Source organism: Lutra lutra, chromosome 4 (assembly GCF_902655055.1).
Source record: "Lutra lutra chromosome 4, mLutLut1.2, whole genome shotgun sequence".
In the NCBI taxonomy this organism is placed as follows: Eukaryota; Metazoa; Chordata; class Mammalia; order Carnivora; family Mustelidae; genus Lutra; species Lutra lutra.
This window is the reverse complement of record NC_062281.1, coordinates 185,555,942-185,578,941: the sequence shown is the minus strand read 5'-3', so window position 1 is coordinate 185,578,941 and position 23,000 is coordinate 185,555,942. Positions and strand designations below refer to the sequence as shown.

The 23,000-nt window shown below is 57.0% G+C and overlaps 1 protein-coding gene across 1 annotated transcript; it reads left to right on the top strand.

The window, feature by feature from the left end:
• The first annotated feature begins 790 nt into the window (after window positions 1-790).
• On the top strand, window positions 791-21,612 carry PADI6 (peptidyl arginine deiminase 6). Its single transcript, XM_047727478.1, has 16 exons — window positions 791-900; window positions 1,653-1,836; window positions 3,085-3,157; window positions 5,258-5,325; window positions 5,985-6,099; window positions 6,904-7,029; window positions 11,553-11,731; window positions 11,935-12,038; window positions 15,148-15,259; window positions 16,529-16,636; window positions 16,848-17,002; window positions 17,663-17,819; window positions 17,931-18,054; window positions 19,047-19,117; window positions 20,189-20,350; window positions 21,367-21,612. The coding sequence occupies exons 1-16, from the start codon at window positions 809-811 to the stop codon at window positions 21,610-21,612; spliced, it is 2,076 nt and encodes a 691-aa protein (XP_047583434.1). The 5' UTR covers window positions 791-808.
• Window positions 21,613-23,000: the final 1,388 nt, after the last annotated feature.

Genomic DNA, 23,000 nt, shown 5'->3' with positions numbered 1-23,000 from the left:
GTCCTTCGCTCCGTGAGCTCAGGGACGATGGGAGGCAGCTGCTGAACCGGGCTCAGCAGGGGCTCCTCTGCTCATTCATTCCAGCAACACTTGCCATGCCCCCCTCTGGGAGTTGTTGCCACCCCTGCGGACAAGGAGCACCCCATCACCTGGACCACACCCCAGACCGGCTAGGCCCAGGAGTCTATAATGTTAACAAGCCTCCTGATCCTTTCTGCAACCACTATGCATCGAGGACCGCTGATCCAGCTACTTTGCCCGGCTCACCTCGGGAATTTTCTGGAAGGGCTGAGGCCCCGGTGCCTGGCGATGCTGCTGCGCGCTGCCCTCCTGCATGAACCCCATGTACCCTCTGTGGATATGTGCTCCTGACCGCAGCTTGCGGCGGTGTCAGTCCTGTGGTGTCATGGCCAGGTTGCCCAGCCCCTGCCCCCACCCTCACCCCCGCCCCCGGCCCTAGCTCCCCAGAGTCCCTCTTGCTCCTAGTTCAAGACCAGAGACCTAAGCAGCCGGCCTCAGAGGCCCTGGATCTGTAGGAACTAGCTGCCTGATTGATTAGCGGCCACGGGGCTTGGACCCCACCCGCTCCTCCATGCCACCCCCCACCCCCACCCCAGCAAGCCTCAATGGAGAAAATCAGCCACACCTGGGCAGCTGCTGAAGCCTCCTTAACAAGGGAGTGGCCTGGGGAGGCCCTGAGCCCATAATAGGGGAGGACGCAGGTGAGCCCTGGGGTTTATGTGAGGCTGCTGTGTTGAGTCAGCGTTGTCTAGCAGGTCTGAGGGTTGACGGCTTGGAGGGCCGCGCCATGTCTTTCCAGAGCATCGTCCGCTTGTCTCTGGACAGCCCAGTGCATGCCCTGTGTGTGCTGGGCACGGACATCTGCTTGGATATCAATGGGTGAGGAGTTGGGGGCTCTGGCTGGGGGGGCAGGTGCCTGCCTCACGTACGGGGGTACCCCTAGGCTAGGCGGGGGTCACTGCCCTTCTCTGCACCTTTGGCTCCTGCCTCATCTCCAGGAGACTGGTTTGGGTCTCTACGGGCCTTGTGATCCTGACACTGCAGGATTCTGACCTAAATCCTGCCTCAGGCCCATATGGGCCGTGGGACCTTAGAGGAATAAGTGCCTTGCCGATCCTGTGCTCTTACTGGTGAAGCAGGGGTGAGGTTGGCTCTCTAGGAGGCCATAAGGATTAATTAAGGTGGGGGGGCTCCTGTAAATTGGAGCCTTAGTGGAGGGGGAAGGGTGGAACTTGTGCTGGAGGCTGAGTCTTCCCCAGAGTCACCACGTGAACCTCCTGAGGCCCGGATCCTGTTTCTCCCCCTATGGGGATCCCTTCTGGCTCATACAAATGGCTCCTCCCTCCACGGTCTTACAAATAAGATGTAGCTTTGGTAATTTCTGGAGACTCACTGAGGGGCGGGGTCTGGGCTAGAGCTGGCAGGTGAAGGACACGGGCTCCTTGGAGTGGGTGAAGGCAGGAACAGGCTGAAGTTGGAGGTCCACAAACCTGTCCTGGCCAGCTGGCCTCTGACTCAACACCCCAAGGGGAGCCATGGTCAGGACCCATCCCCCACCAAGCCACCTGCCCTGTGGTCCAAGGATGGAGACTCCTGTGCCCTAAGGTCTGTCTCCTTGCCGGGCCAACCAGGTGTGCCCCGGAGAAGTGCAAGTTATTCGCGGTCAGTGGCTCTCCGCGGGTCTTGGTGGATGTCCCCAACACAGTCCAGGCAGGGAGTGGGGAGGAGGTTGCCCCGACCCGGTGGCCTCTGTCACATCCCATAGACGTGCTGGTGAAGATGACCGCCCCCAGCTCTGCCATCGACGGTGACAAGGTAAGCCTGGGCGTGGGGGTGAGGGGGAACCCTCTAGCTGGGGGAGGGGTCAACCCAACACCTAGGGGCTCCCTCCTGGGAGCTGGTGTTTCCCTGGGGCCCCAAGTCTGTGAACCACGCAGGTGTTTTGCCTGCCATTCAATGCTTGCATCAGAACTGTGAGGGGGGCGCTCAGTGACCCCAGGATGCAGACAAGCAGGGAGGGAGGGCATGATCGGCTGAGCCAGGACTCCAGCTCCAACACGTCGGACTCTCCCTGTGCTCCTGACCACGACCCCGGGCCACCTTCCCAACAAGCTGCTTTGCAAAACCGGCTCAAAAGTTTTACAGCAAAAAAACTCAGATGAGCTTGTTTGGCTAAAGCTGGTCCTCGGGTGCGGAGAGCTCAAGGAAACTGAGGAGCTACCGTGTAGTAAATGCATATGCTGTGTCCTGGGTATCTGGGGTTCTATTCCATGAGGTCAGCCCTACCCCCATCTTCCATACGTGGAAACCGAGGCACAAGATGACCTTTCTCAACCCGAATGACTTGACTACAGTGGGGGCAGATCTAGGGTTTGAGCCCAAGGCCGTGTTCTTTCTCCTGGGCAAGCTATCACCCTGATGGGGCACCGCTGGTGGCAGGAGGATGACCTCCTTGCAAAGCCGGCTCCTGGGTTTGCTGTTGGGGGTGGTTCTGGGGCCGCCGCTGATGGCTCCTACAGTGTCATTGGGACCACCTGGGACTCTAACACTCACCTCCCAGACCACACCCTCTGCCAATTAAGTCAGCCCCCAGGGGAGCCCCGGCTTCTGCGGCTCAGCTCTCCAGCTGACTCCAGTGTGAAATGGGGGTGAGAACACGGAAGCCCGTTCAGGACCAGGGTACTCGGCCAGCAAAACTTGCTGGAACGGTCTGCTGGTGACCGGCAGGAGACCAATGGGCAGTGCACGTCCCCTGCTGCCCTCTGCCCAGAGCAGGACCCTCCCTAGGAGGCACAGGGCACACTTAAGCACGACGCAGCTCCCAGGGAAAATTCACAGCTGCGACGCATCCTGGCTGAGCCCAGAGGACCGGAGAAGTGCTCTCCGCCCCGGAGCCAGCCAGCACGTGGAGGACCCTGCCCCCCAACTCACTGGTTGACATCAGAAGCTCAGAAGCTGTAACGGAGGCTGAAGTCCAATGGCTGGCTGTGGGTGCTTAGCCCAAGTTCCCGTTCCTGCTCCCCCCGCCATCCCCTCCATGAGTGCTGGGTGCTGTCTCCACAGGTTTCCGTCTCATACTATCTGTCTGACGAGGATGTCCCTGTGGCCACGGCTGTGCTCTGCCTTACCGGCATCGGTGAGTACCCTGGGGCGTGGGGAGGGGCTCTCCTGGTAATAAGACCCCTCCTGTGGATCCTGGATGTACTCCCCCAACATGCCCATTCACACAATCCCCTCCAGCCACACTCACTCACCGCTGACCTCATTCCCTGAGCACAGGCATGGGAAATTCCCTGAGCTTCTACTGTCTGGCCCACCTACCCTGGGCCCCACCAGTATTCTGCCTCCTGTGTTGTTACCCGTGGTGCATCTGGTGCAAAGTTCACTTTCTCACATCTGGTCCTCTCCCCTCTGATTCAGAACCTTCCTTCCGCAACTTAATGATGGAGGACGACTCTACTCCTCTCCTCACTCCTTTTCTGGATCATTCCAGAACAAGCCAGAACCTCTCTCTATTCCTTCAGTAGGAGCAAACTATGCTGTCTACTGTCTTAAGGAACAAGAGAGAGCCTCTGCTCTCTTAAACCTGATTCTGGTTCGTCTTCAAACTTTTTGAAGGAGATCCCCCAAACTTTTCCAGCCAGGCATCTCCCACAAACTTGACGCAGGTATCCGCTGACCCAGCATAACTTCTTGGCTGTCTAACCAGCGTTTCCATCTTTACTATATCCCAAATGAAACTGGTTCTACTTCCGGGAAGATGGTCGCAGAGTAGGAGGACCCAGATCGGTTTCCTTTTCCTCTAGCACCTACCTTCCCAGTGGTCTTCCCATCACCATGGACTGTGGTCCACCTTTCTAGCCGGTCAGGCCTAAACCCTGGGGGTCACTCTTCCCTCTCCCTCCACCCCTGTCAGTCCTTATGTCTTGTTGCTGTTTCCTCAAAGTTCACTGGAATCCAGCCACAAGCCACCTTGGCTGCTCTTGGCTGGTCTGAGCCACCAACCTCTCCTACCTGGGTCACTGCACAGGTTCCCCGGGTGGGAACCCTGTCCTTCCTGTTCTACTGTCCACTCCTGACCTGGCTCCCAGAGCAGTGTGTCTTCAGAAGGCTATCTGATAATGTCTCCTCAGATTAGAGCCTTCTGGTGCTTCTGCATAGTCGGACTAAAGCTGGTGTCCCTTTTACTCACAAAAGCTACGTGAACTGGGTATCTACCTCTGCCCAGTGGCCCGTTTCTCTTCTCCATGCTCATTCTGCCCTGGACCCTTGACCTTACCACTTTGCACTTCCTGTTCTAATTGCTTTTACCAAAAATAACACCAATCTTTTTTTTTTTTTTTTGCCTCTTTCTGGCCTCTGTTTATATTTCAACTCTTTAGAAGACTTAGATTGTCTAAAACTAAAACAACTCCTCCATCCCCTCCTTGTTTCCACAACACTTTGCCATCAGACATAATGTGCATTTTACTCATTTCTTGACCCCTTACCGCTGTTGTGTGTGCCTGCGTGCGTGTGTGCGCGCACGTGTGCACTCACACTCCCATCCCCAAGATTGAAGAAGACCGAGCCTGTCTCGCATGCTGCCGTGTCCCTAGGACCCAGAACTGTACCTGGTTCCTAGCAGGGATCTGGTCCCTGAACATCCCCGTACCAGGGGCTAAGTACACGCGGCGACTGTGGTCTGTTCTCCTGGCCCTGGCATTCCAGCTGAGCACATCAGGTGATCTGCTCTGTGAACGAAAATAAAACCAGAGCAAAGCCGCACGGTGGTCAGCGTGCAGTGGGGAGGAGTGGAAGGTGGAGTGTGGAGACTGTAGGAGGAGCCTCGGTGATGATACTTGGGCCCAGCCTGGATCCCTCTGCTCTCAGAGGCTTGGAGTTGCTGTGGATCGGCCCTTCCTAAGTCTTAGAGCCCAGGAGCTTTCCAGAGCGCTAGGAACGTCATTCCTCCTGGGGGGTGTCACCTGGATATTCCAAGAGGCACGAGATGGATCAGGACCACCACGGGCTGGTTTTGTGACTTCCCAGGGGGTTGGGGGAGACACGCGGGTACTTGGTCCTCTCCAGGCTCGCTCAGAGAAGCAGTCGGCCTTGGAGGACCTTTCTTCTGCGCTGACAACGTGCCTGAAAGGCTGGGCATCCCTGATCCCAGCTTTGAGCACTGCTGGGATTACCTGGCACTCTGAGGCTCCGTGTAGCAGATCTGGGTGGTGGAAACTTTCTCTTGTTTCAGTGGTCTCCCTGGACGTGGACGTCTACCGTACTGGGCAGGTCCAGATGACCAGTGACAAGCAGGCTAAGGTGAGGCGGCGCAGGGAAGGGCGCGGGCCCACAGACTCTAGATCACACAGTGTCTTCGAAGTCCAATGGCTCCAACACAATCCGAGCTGATGAAGTCCAGGGCGCCTGCAGGGCTCAGTTGGTTAAGTGTCTGCCTTGGGCTCAGGTCATGATCCCAGGGTCCCGGGATTGAGCCCCACATGGGGCTCCTTGCGCAGCAGGGAACCTGCTTCTGCCTCTCACTCTGCCTGCCACTCTTCCTGCTTGTGCTCGAGCCCTCTCTGTCAAATAAAATCTTTAAAAACAAAACCGAAGTCCATGTCTAGCTCTTTCAAAAAAAAAAAAAAAAAGCTAGAATATCTGGTGACACTAAGTCCCCATCCTAGCTTGGTTGTACAGTCAACCAGAACAGGCCCCCTGTGTGGGACCCGCCTCCTCCCCTTTGCCTCCATCCGGGCGGCTCAGCACTGAAATCCCGGCGGGGAGCCGTGACCCGCACCCAGCTTCCTCTCTGCCTCTCTACCCACTCCCCTGATGCTGCCTGCTTCTAAGTGCCTGAGTTCCCCAAGAGGTCCCAGTCCTCCTGTAAAGCCTCAGGTCCACTCCTGCTGTGGGGTAGCATCTGGAAAGCAGGATTTCCCTGGCTTCTTCCTGAGTCAACATTCCTGTTGTCTTTGCAGAAAAACTGGGTCTGGGGTCCCAGTGGCTGGGGTGCCATCCTGCTTGTGGACTGCAGCCCAGCTGACAAGGGCCAGGTTGTAGACAAGAAGACCACGAAGGTGTTCCTTCCAGAGGGTAAGGTCTGACTGCTGTCCTGGGACTGCTGTAGCTTTTCTCCTGGGATCCACCTCTCCCTCGGATCCACCTCTCCCTGGGGCTTTGCTGCCACACCCTCAGCAAACATGGATGCCAGGTGGAGGTGTCCCCACTCTGAGCCTAAAGTCTCTTGTCAGAGGCTTGAAACTTATAACTAGGAAGAAAGAAGCCACATGGCTCTGGCTGGGGGGCAGCATGGGTCCTGGTGTGGGATAGCAACCTTATTTCCTGGCTATGGACTTGAGCATGTTAACTTCCCTGGTCTTGTTTTCCCATCTGTAAAATGGGATGATCTATCTAGCTTCACAAATTAGATGAGAAGGCCAAACAGAGGGTTGCAAGCATCTTCCTAAAAACCCTCCTGTGACCTGGGCCAGGAGCCCTGACTGTCTTAGGCAAGAGCAGTCTTGGATCTGGTCCTCACTTGTGGTTGGCACCAAGGTTCTGGGTCTTAGCAGTATAAAGGGATGCCCTGGTTCACACCCAGGCTGGCAGGGGACCCTCCTTGAGCGGACTGTGCCAGGCCCTGTTCTCAGTTTGTAGGGGCTGTGTACTGGCCCCAGCTGGGGTCACAGCCATCCTAACTCCCAGCAGACCCCAGGATGACAAGTTGCCCACGGCCATGTGGGGAAGCAGGGAGCAGAGACCTGTTGCAGGGATGGGCCAGAGCGGAAGGCGGAGGGTCCCCAGGACCCTGATATAGGAGCCCCACCCCTGGCCCGACAGCCCCTCCCCTCCTCCCTCCACCCCTGCAGCGCCGGCTTTATCTTGTCTTTTGCCCAGAAATACAGAGTCTGTCCCAGATGACCCTGAACGTTCAAGGGCCCAGTTGTGCTTTAAAGAAATACCGACTGCTTCTCCACACCTCCGAGGAAGAGGCAGAGAAGGCCAGAGTCTACCGGCCCCAAAGTGAGTTTCTTGATTGTACCACATCCAGCTCTGGCTTCTCTTCCAACGCTCCAGGGGGAGCTGAGGCCAGGTCGTTCCCAGCAGGGACCTTGTTGGAGGCCTGCAGGGACCCACGGCTGCAGGTCGGGGCCTGGTGGGGCCACACTTGTGTCCCTGGGACCCTCCGGCTGCCACCTCCATCTACTAAGCCTATACGTGTGGGTGAGTCAGTGTCCCTTCAAGCCACTTCCCCAGCAAGGATGACTGCAGTGCCTGTCCGGCAAGGTTTCACAGCTGGAAGACAAGAAATGCATACTGGCTGAAAGCTATTGCCTTATACGGACCTGCTAAGCTCTTCTCCCAATTACTCCTGCCTGGAGGGGCCGTCTTCACTCCTCTATAAGGCCCCATTAGATTGAGTTTCCAGAACTCGGAGGCCAAGGAACTGCATGGCAGCCGTGCCCGCATGTCTGTCCCAGGCATCACACAGCACCCTGCCCGTCTGTAACCCTACCAACCTGGAAGGCAGGTGCACGTTCCTATCCTATAGATAAAGGCCCAAGGGCTGTTGGTTCAGAAAGCAGAGCTGGGTGTGTCCAGCAAAATGTCCTTGAACGAACAAGTGTTTTTTTTAATTAATTAATTTATTTATTTATTTATTTTTTAAAGATTTTATTTATTTATTTGACAGAGATCACAGGTAGGCAGAGGGGCAGGCAGAGAGAGAGAGGAGGAAGCAGGCTCCCTGCTGAGCAGAGAGCCCTATGTGGGGCTCGATCCCAGGACCCTGGGATCATGACTTGAGCTGAAGGCAGAGGCTTTAACCCACTGAGCCACCCAGGCACCCCACGAACAAGTTTTTGATGTAACTAAACTGACTTAGCATTCAGTGTCTCTGTATTCATCAAACTGACATTAACGTTGCTTCTGGAGGCATGTGCCGGTAGGCTCCTTTCTCTTAGAAGCCAAGTTCAGCTTCCGCTGGGTGACTAGGGAAGGTTCTGCTCTAGAACGACCATCCCTGGTCTCCAGTCCTGGAGAACACACCTCGGCTGCTTCCTGACCTGTACTCAGGGGCCCTGGCTCCGCCTGAGGCTCGGTCTCTTCTGCAGGCCACAGCTGAACTTGGAAGGGATGCGGGACCAGCCACCAGAGGCGGCCCGGGTTGGTCGTATGCGGTCCTTCCATATGTGCGCTGGGTCTAAGCCTGCTTCAGGCTACGAGGAGGCTCTGGCCCAGTGTGGCCCCTTGTGGACAGAGAACAGAGACAATGACTTGTGTACCTTGCTAAAGATGTACTTCATCACCCGTGTCCAACTGTCAGGGCTTTTTTACTCAACTTAAAGGTTCCTGGTTGGCTCTGTCTCTTGATCTCGGGGTCATGAATTTGAGCCCCACACTTGGTGTAGAGATTACTTAAAAATTGAAAAACTTAGGAATCCAGGGCAACCAGGTGTCCTGGCTCCATCAGTGAATCATGTGACCCCTGATTGTGGGGTTGTGGGTTTGAGTCCCACATCGGGGGTAGAGTTTAAATTTAAAAAAAATTTTTAAGTTCTACAAATACAGGGCAGGGACACACAGCACGTGGTGTTTTCACGAGCCCTCCAGCTGATTGTGAACCAGGCTGAAGTTTGAGAACGCTGCTTTGTAAGATCTAGCAAAGGAGTCTGAGGGGAGATTTCCAGAGACCTAGAAAGCCAGAGGAAGTTCTAGAAACCAAGGAAAGGAAGCCTTTCATGAGGGCCACGATGGGCTGTTGCTAGGCTAATCAAATCCGTGGTAATGTCGCACTTCTCAACATGCCCGTCGTTCATGAATTTGGTAAGAACGTGGGGCTGGAAGGGAAGCGGGCAGACCATGGACATGCACGTGGGACAACTGTGCTGGGAAGGGAACCATGGGGAGGTGGTGACTGGAGGCTGGGAGGGAGTGGGGAATGACTGGAGATGGAGAAACTCAGCACGTCTGGGGGGGGGTGGCGTGGTCCAGCAGGGGTCCGGGTAAGGGAGCAACTCAGAGGAAGAAACTGGGGAGGAGAACATCCCCCTTGGAGGACGCTGGAAACGGGATCACTAACAGACGGGAGTGTGACAGTAGTGTTCCCGAGCAGTGGTGATGGCAGCTCTGAGGCTTGGTCTCCTCCTAAGTGTGGTCTCAGCGTTGTGGTTCCTCTGGCTGCTCGGGTACGAAAGTGCTCCGCAGACTTGGCTTACCCGGAGTTGAGGTCTCGGGGTGGGAGCGGACCAGGTCAGACCGGGCGTGTGTGCAAGAGATGAGAGCAGGCGTAGCTGTGGCTCTTGGAACGGAAGGGAGGGGAGGGGCGGGGAGAGGGAGGAGTTGGCAGGGTGGGGGCTGGGGTGAAGAATCATGGAGGTGGGAGTGTAGTTGACCTAAAAAGGCAGAACATGCAGATGGTCTGTGTGGAGGTGACATCCGGGCCGTGAGCATGGGGAGGCACGTCTGAGGTGGTGCAGGGCTCTGTCTCATGGCAATGAGGTCAAGGAACAGCGCGGACTGGATGGACTGGGCTGGGCTGGGCTATGGTGTGACCAGCAATGACCACCGTGGGGAAGATGGACCAGGGCTAGAACCGTCTATGGAGGACGGTGTGGCGAGGATGGGGGCAGGTGGTGTGATCTGCTAGCATGACCTTCAAAGGGATTAGGATTCTTGAAGGATGAAGATCTGAGCTAGAAGTATTGAGGACAGACCCCCATGGTACCTAGAAGGTAAGGAGAAAGCACGGCTCACATCCATGTTGACTGGGTTCTGGGGTCCCAACTCTAGAAGGGTAAGTTCACTCCCTGCTCTCCAAGTCTGCTAGGGATGGACAGCCAGGGACCGAGCAGGGGCTGGGGAGTGGCTTGAGATCAAGGGTAGAGGAGCTAAGAACTGAGTGCGAACAGGAATGCGGGCAGGAAGAGCCTGTCTTTGTCCTCAGGTACTTTTCTCCCTCCTTACCCGGATAATGGGGCAGGCAGTCACAGCACCTGCATCAAAGGTGGGGAGGGTGCATAGGAGTCTGTGGGCCTCCGCCACGCTTCCTGGCCTATAGGACGGCCACAACCAAATGTCAGCTATGCTTAAAGACCAGCAGCTAGAAGAGAGACCTCCCACCCCCAGCCAGCCACAGGATTGAAGTGGCTGGGAAGGGCCCTCAGCAGGCAGAGCTGGGCCCCTCTTGAGCCCCACCAACTCCATGGGACATCACCTTCGTGTACAGGGGCCATGGGGAGCCCAGGGCCCTGCGCAGTTGAAGCTGCTGGACGTTCTTGGGGCACCAAGTGGTGTCCAGCACAGTCTAGTCGTGGCGGCTGGGAACCCGGCGATGCTCCAAGCATACCAGCTGTGAACCTGCACAGGCTGCTGAAAGGGCTGCGTCCCTGTGCTGGGCAGCTTTGGGGGTCCTGGTGGCAGGTTCCACCTTGTCCAGGTGTGCCCCTTTGAGGCCTAGCTCCAGGCCAGCAAGGGCAGCCTTCAGGCCGACTAGAGGCAGGAGTCCCCAGGGGCAGTCCTAGCTGAAGCCGTCCCAAACATGGCCAGCAGAAGCTGGGGTCCCCCGCAGCTGGCACCCCATGCCTGTAAGGCTTTCTTGCTGAGTGCCCCATAGCTAGTGTCTGGGGCACAGCCACCATGCAGGCCACCGCAGTGCCATCACCCAGAGTAAGAGGTCAGTGAACCAGAGCTGTGCTTCTGTCCTGGGGATGGCAATGACCTCAGCAGCCATCTGTGGCGTGTTGGAGTCCGAGGCCAAGGCAGCTGGCCCCCGCTGTGCAGAGGCATGTGGCGCCCAGATGGTTTTTGGTGACCCAGGGAAACCGAGACTGGGATTTCCTGGAGTTGGAGTCTAGAGGCCATCAGGGCAGGATGGCCATGCTGGGAATGGGTTGGAAGGACAAGGAGAGTGGCAGGAAGGTCAGGTGGGCAAGTTTGGTGGCTTCGGGTCAGGACGATCTCTGCAAATGGACAGTGAACGGAGTTTAGTAGAGATAACCGCAGGGTGTGGTCAACTTCTCTTTTCTGTGTGTGGTTTTCTGTTTCACACCCCCAAGAAGCCTGAGGGTGCTGGGATCCGCACAGTGGATAGGAACTTTCCTGAGCTTCTCTGGAAACGATCCGAGGCCTATCCTGTCCGACAGGCTGTTCCCACGGAAGCCTCCCTGCCGCTTACTCAAGGAGGGTCTGCTGTTTCAGACGAGGCTGCCAAGCCCACCTTGGCTGCTTCTCCCCTCTGAGGCTTTTTAGGATTTCCTCCCCAAAGCTGGTCTGAGAATCGAGCCAGAGCCTCAAAGGCCGGCATCTTCATCCGAGCCCCGACCCTGTGATACGTGTGCTAGGTCTTTGAACAGCGCTGCTGAGCTCTGGCCCTTGTCCGTGAACAAACACTTGATTGTCCCCTAAGCCCCACACACAAGAAACACAGGGACGGAAAAGCTTCCGGCCTGGCTTCTGCCCAGAGGAACGAGCCGGCACCCCAACCGTCTGAGGGGGAGATGGGCACCGGGCTATGTCAACAGCTGGCCTGTCCCTTCTGTCCTCAGGAGACAGCTCGAGCACCTTTGAGTTACTGCTGGGGCCTGGCCGGCCCACCTACACCCTCGCTCCCCTCGAGAATCCCCTGAAGGAAACCTTCTATGTTGAGGCTGTGGAGTTCCCGTCTGCCAGCTTCTCGGGCCTCGTCTCCTACTCTGTCTCCCTGCTGGAAGAGTCGCAAGACCAGGTATGTTCCCCGCCCTCACCCAGGTAGACCGGCGGTCCTGGGGCAGAGCTACGGTCTAGGTCTAGTGCCCCCTGTGGGAGAATAGTTGGCAGAGGACAGGGAAGGGTCTAGAGGTGGGCAGGGGTGTACAGCTGGAAGCTTGGGGCTAGGGGGAGGGGCGACGTGGAACCAGCTTGCCAACGGGACCCTGTGTGACTTTGCAGTCAATTCCAGAGACCCTGGCATACAAAGACACGGTGGTGTTCCGGGTGGCCCCTTGTGTCTTTACTCCCAGCACCCAGATGCCTCTAGAGGTCTACCTGTGCAGGTAAGAGACCCTCGGGTACCTGTGCCAGGTCCTTCCTGGTATTCTGTCCATCTGCAGGGTGGGAGGTGGGGGTCAAGATCACTAGACTTCTCCCCATGTCTAGTGAGCTCCTCCTGCCTGAGCTGTCTAGTCCTATCCCCAAGGTAGTCCTTGCGGGAGTCCTTTTTAAACACGAACAGTGCCAGGGACTGAGCCGTGACTGTGAGCCTCCCTCCCCGGCTCTCGTGGGGAGGTGGACGACACCATGGCTTCAAGTATCGGCCAGTGCTGGAAAGCGGGGTGAAGGATGGAAAGGTAAGGACTGGTCCGTGCTCCTGGGAGGCCCAGAGAGCCAGGAAAGGGCAGGCAGGAGCAGGAGGAGGAGGACAGGACCAATGCAGAAGGGCCTCGGGGGCTGGAACAGACCCCATTTTCTGCCTAGATGCCCACAGGTAGGAGGGCTGCACTGTTCAGTCACAGAGTGGCCCTGGCTCCTTTCAGTCTTGTGCTGACGCCTTCCCTGGGGCAGCATCTCCATCTTTGTGATGGATGCTGGGCCCGGGCATGTCTGTGTCCATGTCCCAGGCCCTAGGAAGGCAGGAGAATCAAAGTCCGGAAGAGCTGTCCTGTGCCGCCACTGAGGTCTGGAAGTCTCTGAACTACTTCTCATGTGCTCATGGCCTGCAGAGGGCCACCCCAGCTGCAGGGAAGCCAGGCATGGCGTCCTAGCTAGGTGGGCAAATACCTCTGGAGGAGAGGACAAAGGACCCTGACCGGTAAAAACCCGTCACTCCAGCCACTTGGAAAATCAGGGGCACAAGCAGAAGGCAGGATCCACTTCAGCTGTGGCAACGGCGCAAGCTGGAGGTAGCAGTGGCACAGGACAGGGGGTGGGAGCCCAGTTAGGTTCAGGGGTGCATTGAAGGCAGACCTCCTCCCCCTGGGCCATGGGAGCTGATGCATGGGCTATAAGGAGACAAGACTGTCCCCTGGGTCTGGGGTCTGCAGCAAGGTGAATGGGGGCGCCTTTGCTGACTTGGGATAGAGTCATTGCTTTGGTCCCAGAGACTTAGAGCTGGGGGGGACCCACTGGGTCTCTTAACTTCTGGAGCTCCATGGACAGTTGGGAAGCTCAAGACGAGGCTGGGTGCCCCTGGCCGGTGGAGCACGTTCAAAGCCCAGGCCTAGCCATGCTCCTCTAAGGAGTGATGAACCCAGGAAAGGTAACTGAGTGGTGAGCTCTGGGTTGATCCAATACTCAGCTCTGGACAAGAACATAGCAAGGCAACTGGGAAGGGAGAGGAGGTTTGATTAATAAACCAGGAGAGTGGAGACCCAGAGGTTAAGGGTAGGGGGAGACCAGGTGAGGGACCAGCTGTGTGAAACCAAGAGGAGAAAGAAATGCCCATTGGGTTTGGCAAGATGGAGGTCACTCACTGTGCAGCAAGAAATCCTGCCTGGTGGGTTTGGAAGCACAGAGGGACGAACGGGAAGGGGGAGTACTTTGCAAATCTCTACAGAGGTGGGAAGCAAGAAGGGGGTGTGTGGCCAAGGGCAGGCTGTTTTTTAAAGTGGGAAGCTGTGAATGAGGCTGACTTAATGATCCAGCAGAGCAGGTCAAATCCGAGGAGGGGAAACGCCACTCCAGGAGCCAAGCTGGTAGGCTGCGTCCACAGGTCCTGTTGATAGGCGTGAGGACTGCTCACCCACAACTCCAGGAGGGAGAGCAGAGCAAGGGGGTGAGGGCTGGGCGAGAAGGACGGCTGTCCGGTGCTAAGGACAAGTTCAGCTCGTCCCCAGGGGCTTTTCTCCAACTATTTCTGGTAACTTGAGTTCAAGGGAAGAGGAAATGTAGAACTGGGCTAACCAGGGTTGGGGTTCTGTCAAGCAAAGGGGCAAGGGGAAAATTATGAAGCCAAATGAGAAAGGCCAAGAACCGGAAAGATGGGGTTGACAGCGGCTGAGGACAAGGGGTCACAACAAGGGGGAGTTGGAGCCAGAGCTGGAGGTTTTGGAACTGGCTGCCAGATAGGGATCTTGGAGGTAGTGCAAGAAGGGGAACTCAACCCTCTTCCAGGCCCACTGGGGGATAGAAGAAAGCTAGCCTTTCCATGGGAGGGCTTCCAGGGAGAAGGGTCCTCAGAGGAACACCAGGTTTCAGTATAAGGGAAAGAGCTTGAGGGACTGCCAAGAACAGATAATCCATACACCAGATCCGTCTACCTTGTCTTTTATATCTGAAGATTCCTCTTCACTCATAAGAGCCATCTGTTGAATGCCTGGTCTCCTAGGACTCCCCCATAGAGGTGGGTGGTATGCAGGCACAGCTTGACCCAGCTTCAAGCCTTCCACCCGCACACATCCTTGGACTGTTCCAGACTTTGTCAGGCTGGTCGGCTAGCTGCAGCCTTCTCTGTGTTGACTGGAGAAATAAGGTTCTTTAGGAGCCCAGAATAACAAAGGGAGTCTTGGACCTGGAACCCGACTAGAGTCTTAACTTTGACACTTCCCGATAGTGTGACCTTGCTTGCATTCGACTCCTGAGGATCTGTGTATAAAATGAGTGGTCTTAGTACCTGCCTCAAACACATCTGTTCATCTCCAACATGGAACAGACATCCATCGTGGTCCTATAAGCCTGCTATTATGCCCAACAACACGAAGATCCCCAGGGTCTGAGACCTGCCCCTGTCCCCTGCCAACCATACCAATATGGCAACCTTGTTGGCCATCCCAAGGGCTGGTGGGGGGCACTTGGCTGCTTGGCTTCTTAAGAGAAAAAGAGCCGCTCTGGGTAGGCTGAGGTGGGAGATCCTGGGGCGGGGTGGAAGGCACACATGGGGTGTGACTGCCGGCTGGGGACAAAGCAGGGTCCTAGGGAAGCAGAGCAGGGGCTGACCCTGGCAGTTCTCGACTGCTGTGTGCTGAGTGCTGCTGAGCGAGACCCACTCTAAGTACCAGCTCGTGCTCCGAGAAGCGGGGCAACAGCAGCTCTGCCTACCTCGGGGCTAGGGGCGTGAGCTCTCCTGACTGGAAGGAGGTGCCCCCCTGGCCCTGGAAGGGTGAGGCCATGACTGGGGTGGAGGGAGCCCCGCAGGCCTCCCCAGGGCTGGCTTTTCTCCCGAGGCAGAGAGGTGCAGGTCGAAGGCTTTGCGAACACGGTGATGGAGCTGAGCGAGAAGAGCAACATCCAGGTGGCATCTGTCTATGAGGACCCCAACCGCCTGGGCAGGTGGCTCCAGGTAACTCCCCACCTGGGGAAATCCACCTGTTGGGGGAGGGGCAAGGAGCCTTGCAGGTGGTGCATGTGCCTAGCATCAGGTGTCTGTTCAACCTACCCAGCGAAGCTCAAACCAGAGGTGTCTGTTTCTAGAACTTTAGTAGAGGCTCAGATGGAAGGGCTTGCCCAAGTCCTAGCCACTAAGAGAGAACTTAGAGTCCAGCTTCCCCTCCTGTTCCAGAATGCACAGGTTCGAGACCACAGAACGCCCAGGTGTGAACGGTCTGGTACCTTCGCCTCCTGGCTGCTGGGGCAGGGCTCCTCCTGCAGTGTCCAGCCCAACCGGGCAGGGCCCAGCTGTCTGGGGCTCTCCTCTCCCCAAAGACCACACACTGGCCACCAGTCTACACGCTACAGCCACAGGACAATGGGACGGGTCATGCTCCTGTGCTAACTAGCAGGACACGGGGCTGTAAGTGCTGGGATAGCAAGATGCTGTAGTGAGTCTCTTGCCCAAATGAGGCCGTTTTGCGTGATGAGGAAAAGCTTCAAATTCAGGAAACCGAGCTGACCGTACAAAGATCTGGAGATGGGGGGTTGGTGCTACAGTAGACATTAAAGCTCTTTGCGGGGAGGCACAGCTGATGTGAAGAGCCTAATGGGGGGTGTCCTTGGAGAATCGGAAGAGCAGAAGGGCTGGTGTGGCCAGATTAGAGTAGAAAGGCCAGAGGGAGGAAAGAGCCAGACTGTAGACTCGGGATCTTTTAAGCCAAGGTAAGGGAGAAAAACGAGTTCACAACAAGGTAGGATGTCGAAAGGTGTGAAGTGAGACATAAATGTTCTGATTTAGGTTTCTCTGGCTGAGAACTAGAGAACCAGTCCTAGGCAGGGGCAAGGATGAAAGTGCACTGGCCGAGGGGGACCGCGGTCACAGGGGGAGGCAAGCACGGTGGCTTCTTCCGAATGGTGCGGGAGAGCAGTCCGCCTGCACCGTGAACCACCAAGGCTCGTTCACGGACAGGGTGCGGGAGGGAAGAGAAGGAAGGGTCTCGGTGACCCAGCTTTTAAGCAAGACTGCTTAGGAGAACGGGTCTGGAGAACCCCAAAGAAGGGGATGCCTGAGCAGAGGAGTTTCAAGGGCTGGGCAGGAGTTGGCAGAAGGGAGTTCCTGTTGCCTAGCCCCCCGCTGCCCCTTGGAAGTGGCCTATGTGCAAGGTGTGACCGGCAAGCCAGACACAGGAGAGCAGGTGATGGTGCCAGGTGACTCGACTTCTTTTCCTATCCCCTCCAGGACGAGATGGCCTTCTGTTATACCCAGGCTCCCCACAAGACGGTTTCCTTGGTCCTCGACACCCCTCGAGTCCTCACGCTGGACGACTTCCCCATGAAATACTCCCTGGTGTGGGGCTCGGTTTGGCTGATCTAAACTCCATCCAACCTGTCAGGCCCCGCGGCTGCCCAGGAGGGATGGGGTGCCAAGGGGGAGAGGGCCCCAGTGGCCTCTGGGGGCAGAGGGTGTGGGGATCTACCGGGCGGTCTGGATCAGGGCTAAGACTGGGGCTTAAAGTCCATCCTTCCTAACAGCCCTGCCCCACTGGGTCTCCTTCCAGAGCCCGGGGGTTGGCTACATGATCCAACGCACCAAGGACCACAGGGTGGCCAGCATGGACTCCATTGGGAACCTGATGGTGTCCCCACCTGTGCAGGTGGAAGGCAAAGAGTACCCCCTAGGCAGGATCCTCATTGGCAGCTCCTTTTATCCCAGGTGAGGCAAGAGGCCGGCGGGGGCCCGCTGCCTTCAAACTGAAGGGACCGCCCCCCTCCCCGACTCCCACGTGACTCTGCAGATCATCTGCACTGGACTATTTTTTTTTAAGATTTTATTTATTTATTTGACAGATGGAGATCACAAGTAGGCAGAGAGGCGGGTGGGGGGCAGGCTCCCCGCTGAGCAGAGAACCCGATGCAGGGCTCGATCCCAGGACCCTGGGATCATGACCTGAGCTGAAAGCAGAGGCTTTAACCCACTGAGCCACCCAGGCGCCCCTGCTCTGGACTATTTAAGTCGGCAAGAAGGGACTTTTGAGTCTTGGACTGTCACAGAAGACTACAGGTAGAAAAAGCAGATGAACTGTTCATCCTTTCAAGTGGTGACTCCTGGCTTCAGATTTGGAAGGCTGCTCATTTAGTTCACCTAAATCCAAGAGCTACTTGTGTCCCAGGGTTCAGAGCTGATCTAGGTGGAATCCCTTGGCTCTGTCTGGAGTTGGGCCAGAGGAAGGGATTCTTAGCCAGCCCGTCCTTTATGGACCAGTCCCTTGAACCCAGCGGTTAGAACAGCCAGTTAGCTCAAGGGAGACTGATCTTGAGCTGGCCAACCCACACCATGCTGGCTCAAGGGCTGGTCATTCCGTGTCTCCCTTAGCAAGGAGGGCCGAGACATGGGGAAGGCTCTGCGGGACTTCCTCTACGCCCAGCGAGTCCAGGCCCCAGTGGAGCTCTTCTCAGACTGGCTGATGGCTGGCCATGTGGATGAGTTCCTCTGCTTTATCCCCACGCAGGACAAGAGTGAGGGAGACAAGGTTGGTGGGGGGTGGGGTGTAGCCTAGAGAGGGAGGGGTCTCCCCTCCCTTTTAAAGCCTCTTAGAAGCTTCTGGAAGGAAAGCGAGCATCTGACCCTAGTTGTTTCTCAGGGGTTCCGGCTGCTCCTGGCCAGCCCCAGCTCCTGCTACAGACTGTTCGAGGAGAAAAAGAAGGAGGGCTACGGAGACATGACTCTGTTAGAAGAGGTCCGGGAGGACCAGCTCCTTTCTAACGGTGAGCAAAGCCCCTGGCATCAGAGCAGACACCAACTCCTCCTTTCCCAGATGTCCCTTCTAGAGCACCGGTTGGCCATTGTTCCTCCTGGTACAGGGTCCCAGGGCAGCACGAAAGCCTAATGTGTAGCACCCATCTTGTTCCAGGGCTATTCTGGAGATGCTAGGGGTTCCCGAGTGGGGGAGATGGCCAAGTGTATGAGAAGGGGACTCTGGGGGGATGAGGCGGCAAAGCCAGGTGTCACCAACACTCACATTTAACTAGTTGGGGAACATGGAGTCAAGTACCTGGGCTTTGGGACTTCCTGGGTGCCCTGGGCATGTTGTAGAAAACCTACAGGGACAGGCGGAGATGGTGTGTCTGGGGCACACTTCTTCTGTTTGAAAGTCTGTGGGAAGCCAGGGAAGGGTTGCTGGGAAGCTCTCTAGCCCCACTGCTTCTCCAAGTGCGGCTTCATGGTCACGGGAAGCCTGTGACCTATGCTGGACCTGGTGAGTCACAGGGTTCTAGGAGCTCTTCTAGAAGGTGATACTTAGCACAAGCCACATTTCACACCCCACATGCCAAAGACCCTGTTAACTTAGCTGGGGCCTGAGAGGGCCATCCCTGTCCTAAAGACAAAGCAATTGAGGCACACAGTTGAATAATCTAGTCAAGGCCCCAGGTAGGAGGGGCCAGGTGGTCCGGGTCACAAGGTTTACAGAGCCGCCCAGGGGAGAGGGGAGTGCCGGCTGGAGTTGCCCGCTAACCTAATCCAAGCTGCCTTCCCTCCTACCAGGGCCAGAGAGGCTGGGGGGCAGCAAAGGTCCTCCCTGGGCTTTAATGACCCTGACGTCAGTTCCCAGAGGTGACAGGTGACCTAGGTAGTCTCTGGAGACTGGCCAGGTCACCCGTCAGGGCCACCAGGGGCAACAATACACCAGGAGGCCCGGTGCTGGGAGGAACCGCTCCCGGGCCTCACGTCCTGCCCCGCACCTGCCTTCTGCCTACAGGGCGGGAGGCCAATACCATCAACCAACTTCTAACGGACGGAAACCTGAGGAAGCAGAACAACTATGTAGAGGTAGGGGCCAACAGCGTGAGGGACCATCTCCAAAAAGTGGGGGGAGGCATGGACAATTCAGAAGGTCCTAAATGAGCAGCTACTGAGCCCAAGCATCATGAAAGGGACTATGATCCTTGATCACCCCCTGAAGCATAGGGGGTACAAAGCCTTCGACCCCAGGTATGAACCTAAGCCGAGGAGTGGGGGAAGCGGGTCTGATTCCAAGTCTGACCCCCAAAGACAGGCTCTGGGCCACTCAAGTAGCCTGGCGTCTGACCAGAAAATAGAGGATGCCCCCTCCTGCCAACTCCCCTAGGAAGCTCTGAGTTCTAGAGACTTGGACCAGGGTCCTCTCCATGCTTCCGGGAGTGGCCCATGGGCTGTGTTCTAGGCCACTCAGCACCTCAGGCCTCGGTGTGAATCACTGGCTAGTAGTTCCCAGAAAGAACTTATCTAGATTCCAGCAGGGAACACAAGTCTGGAAAAGGGCAAGGACCTGTCCAAGGTCACATGGCACAAACCACTTCACCCCCTGAGGCCTTGTGGCTCCCAGCGTATGCCCGCCCAGGGGCATTCTGGGCAATGGTGCTGACCTTCGCTGAACAGGGAATGCCTCCGGGGACAACAGGGTGGTACTGGCCAGGTATGGGGTCAAACACCATCTTGGCTCCAGTGACTCCTGTCCTGGGGGTAGAGGTCATGAGCTTTATTATCAAGACCCAGGAAACAGGTGGTCAGGGCAAGAACGTGCTGTAAGTGTGGGAGCAGCTGCTCAGGCCCCTTCCTAAGGAAGGCAGTAGTGTGCCCATGGAGGACTTCTCTTGCCTTGGCCTGGTCCACCCGGCTCCTCCACTCTGGCCAGGACGGAGGACCACATGAATGCCCCGTGCTACAGTAGAATCAGGCCAGCTGTGGGATCCTGGCCGTTTCTCTAAGCCCTCCCTTCCCTGCTTCCCCAACCCCAAAGGGACCTGTGTGCCCTCTATGAGAGGGCATGCCTGCCAGCAGAATGAAGACAGGGGGCCGTTCAGGCCATGACCCTGGGCTTCTCCACTCCCCACCAACTCCCGTCTCCTTCCTGCCCCACAGAAGTGCATTAACCTGAACCGTGACATCCTGAAGAAGGAGCTGGGCCTGGTGGAGAAGGACATCATCGACATCCCGCAGCTCTTCTGCTTGGAGCAGCTAATCAACGTCCCCTCCAACGAGCAGACCACGAAATTGTTCGCAAGGCCCTACTTCCCTAACCTGGTGAGGCACGCAGGGGCTGGGCTGGGTGGGGGGGGGCTGTCCTGCTCACGCTGGCTGCTCTCCTGACTTCCCTGATGCAGGACTAGAGCCTCAGGCACAGCAGACAGCAGTGGCTGCAGAAAGGAGGTGAAGTCCTCCCCTCCCCCCTCAGGGAACACTGCCTCGGGGAGCAGACCAGCGGGTCCCAGGCCAAGCAGTGGCCAGGGACGAGCCTCTGGGTTCAGCCTCAACCCTGAGGGAGCGATGCTACATGTGCACCTCACAGATGGGAGTCACTGCTTACCCTCTTTTGAGTCCTAGGGACACAGGCCCTGCATTCATTAGTCACACAGGGGTAGCTTTTAATTCTAGAAGACCCAGGAGCCCTTGGTTTTGACGTGGCCCTGGGAGCAGGGGTGGGGAGAAGTGGCGGGGGGATAGTGTGTTTGAGGAAGAGAGGCTGGAATTAAGAAATGAGAAATGGGGGCGGCCTGGGTGGCTCAGTGGGTTAAAGCCTCTGCCTTCGGCTCAGGTCATGATCCCAGGGTTCTGGAATAGAGCCCTGTTATCAGGCTCTCTGCTCAGCGGGGAGCCTGCTTCCTCCTCTCTCTGCCTGCTTCTCTGCCTGCTTGTGATCTCTGTCGAATAAATAAAATCTTAAAAAAAAAAATGAGAGTTGACACGAGTCAACTGCCAGAGCTGGGTGGAAAGGCGTTCCAGGAGAGGTGCGTGATTACAGTGTGAAGTTAACTTCCTGTCCAGAGCAAGAGGAACACCGTAGGGGAAGGAACCAGGGAGGTCTGCAGAGCCAGACCGTGGCCTGACGGGATTTCGGTTTTGCTGAAACACGTCAGAGACGCAGGAAGGTTGAGAAAAAGTGAGATGGATTTTGCCAAGGTTGGCTGGCGTCCACTAGGGGCAGAGCTCGAGAAGCTGCCCTGTGTTTGCTGCGTGTGGTTGAGCCTGACCACCGAGGGGCTTTCTTCCACGGCTCTGACCCCACCCCGGCCTGGCCTGGCCCGTCCTCTCTCTGACAGCTGCAGATGATTGTGATGGACAAGAATCTGGGCATCCCCAAGCCTTTTGGGCCCCAGATCAAGGGCATCTGCTGCCTGGAAGATAAGATCCGCCAGCTGCTAGAGCCCCTGGGCTTCCAGTGCACCTTCATCGATGACTTCGACTGCTACCTGACTGACATCGGGGACTTCTGCGCCTGCGCCAACATACACAGGGTGCCCTTTGCCTTCAAATGGTGGAGCATGGTGCCCGAGCCCCAAGCTTAGCCCCGCCAGCCCTGGCCCAGCTCGAACAGCCCAGTCATCACATTCTGCAGCACTCCCGACGGCCTGCCTGTCCCTCCCCCAAGCCATGCTCCTCCCTCAAGGTATTCTGAGGGGGCGGCAGACGTGACTCAAATGTGCTCGAACCCCCTTGGAAAATGGTCCTCAGCTGAGAAGTGGTTACTAAGTATCCATTAAAGTCCTAGGTGTTCCCAATGCATTTTGGTCGCAGCTGCCTTGTTTTGAGGACAGGGAGGACAGCTGAGGATGGAAAGTGGAACCCCTGGGACTCCTGGGGTCTGGCTGCCCCACCTGAGCAGGGATGAGGGCAGGGACAAGGCTGGACTCAGATTCCTTCAATTCTTTTCTAGTTTAAGCCCCTCTGACATGCTGGGTCTACATGCTTGAGCATGGGGACAGCCTCCAGGCTTGGGGAAGGGAGCGAGAAATCACCCCCTGTAGGCAACCGGCCTCTCTGGGGTCAGAGGGACAAGATAAAGTAGGGGCGGAATGGGGGAGGGGTACCTTTGTTAACCTCAAGTGTCCAGGAGAGGAGAAACGCCCACCCTGGGACCCAAAGCTGCCTCTTTCCACCTGTCTGCCAGCCCCTGAGCAGATGGCACAAAGATGCTATTAAGGTAAGTGCGTCTGAGGGGCCGCTCCCGCTCTGCCCCTCCTGCTGGGGGTGTGGTGGGGGGGGGCAGGGGCAAAGACTGGGAGGTGGGGAGGGGAGGCCAGTCTGAGGACTGAGAGCAGCCAGCATCTCAGAGGTTGTAGTGATGGGTATTGGGAGACTGGTGAGTGCAGGTGGCCACAGGACGCAGGGTTAAGAGCTCAGTGGGGGAGCAGCCTGGGAGCAAAGGCTGTCAAGGCGGACACTGCTAAGTGCCTGGGGCTTCTGAGCACCCGACTGGCTCCTTGGTGCCACCTAGTGGGCAGTGCGCTGCACAACCGGCAGGGGGGTGGCCCTGACCTGGAGCGCCTTTGTGACCAGTGCTTAAGTGACAGGAGGGCTCGGGGATCCTCTTGGAAGTGTTGGTGGGGAATGAGGACAGACCTTTCTGGGCACACAAGACCTACCATTGTTCCCGTGCTTTTCCGTGCCTGAACGTTTGCCCTCAGAGCCCCAGTGGGCAAACCCAAACCCCCATTTTTAGTTGGGCCAGTGAAGGGGGACACCTCCCTGAGGGTCACAGGTTTCCAGGGAGAGTTGGGAGCTCCACTCACCTTCAACCCCAGGTTGAAGCCTAGAAACTGAACCGAGCTCCCCCGAAAGCCTTTCTCAGGGGGAGCCTCGGCGCAGGCAGGGGCCCCTGCGGGGAGCATAGGGAAACCCAGCTGCTCTGCGGTCTTACGCTGGTTCTACTGAAAAAGAAGCACAAAAGCCAAAA

Bases quoted from the DNA above. Each gene is read 5' to 3' on its own strand.
- PADI6 (XM_047727478.1), top strand. From the start codon at position 809: ATGTCTTTCCAGAGCATCGTCCGCTTGTCTCTGGACAGCCCAGTGCAT. The intron at 12,039-15,147 runs GTAAGAGACCCT...CTCCCGAGGCAG, and splicing joins CTAGAGGTCTACCTGTGCAG to AGAGGTGCAGGTCGAAGGCT. The intron at 17,820-17,930 runs GTTGGTGGGGGG...GTTGTTTCTCAG, and splicing joins ACAAGAGTGAGGGAGACAAG to GGGTTCCGGCTGCTCCTGGC.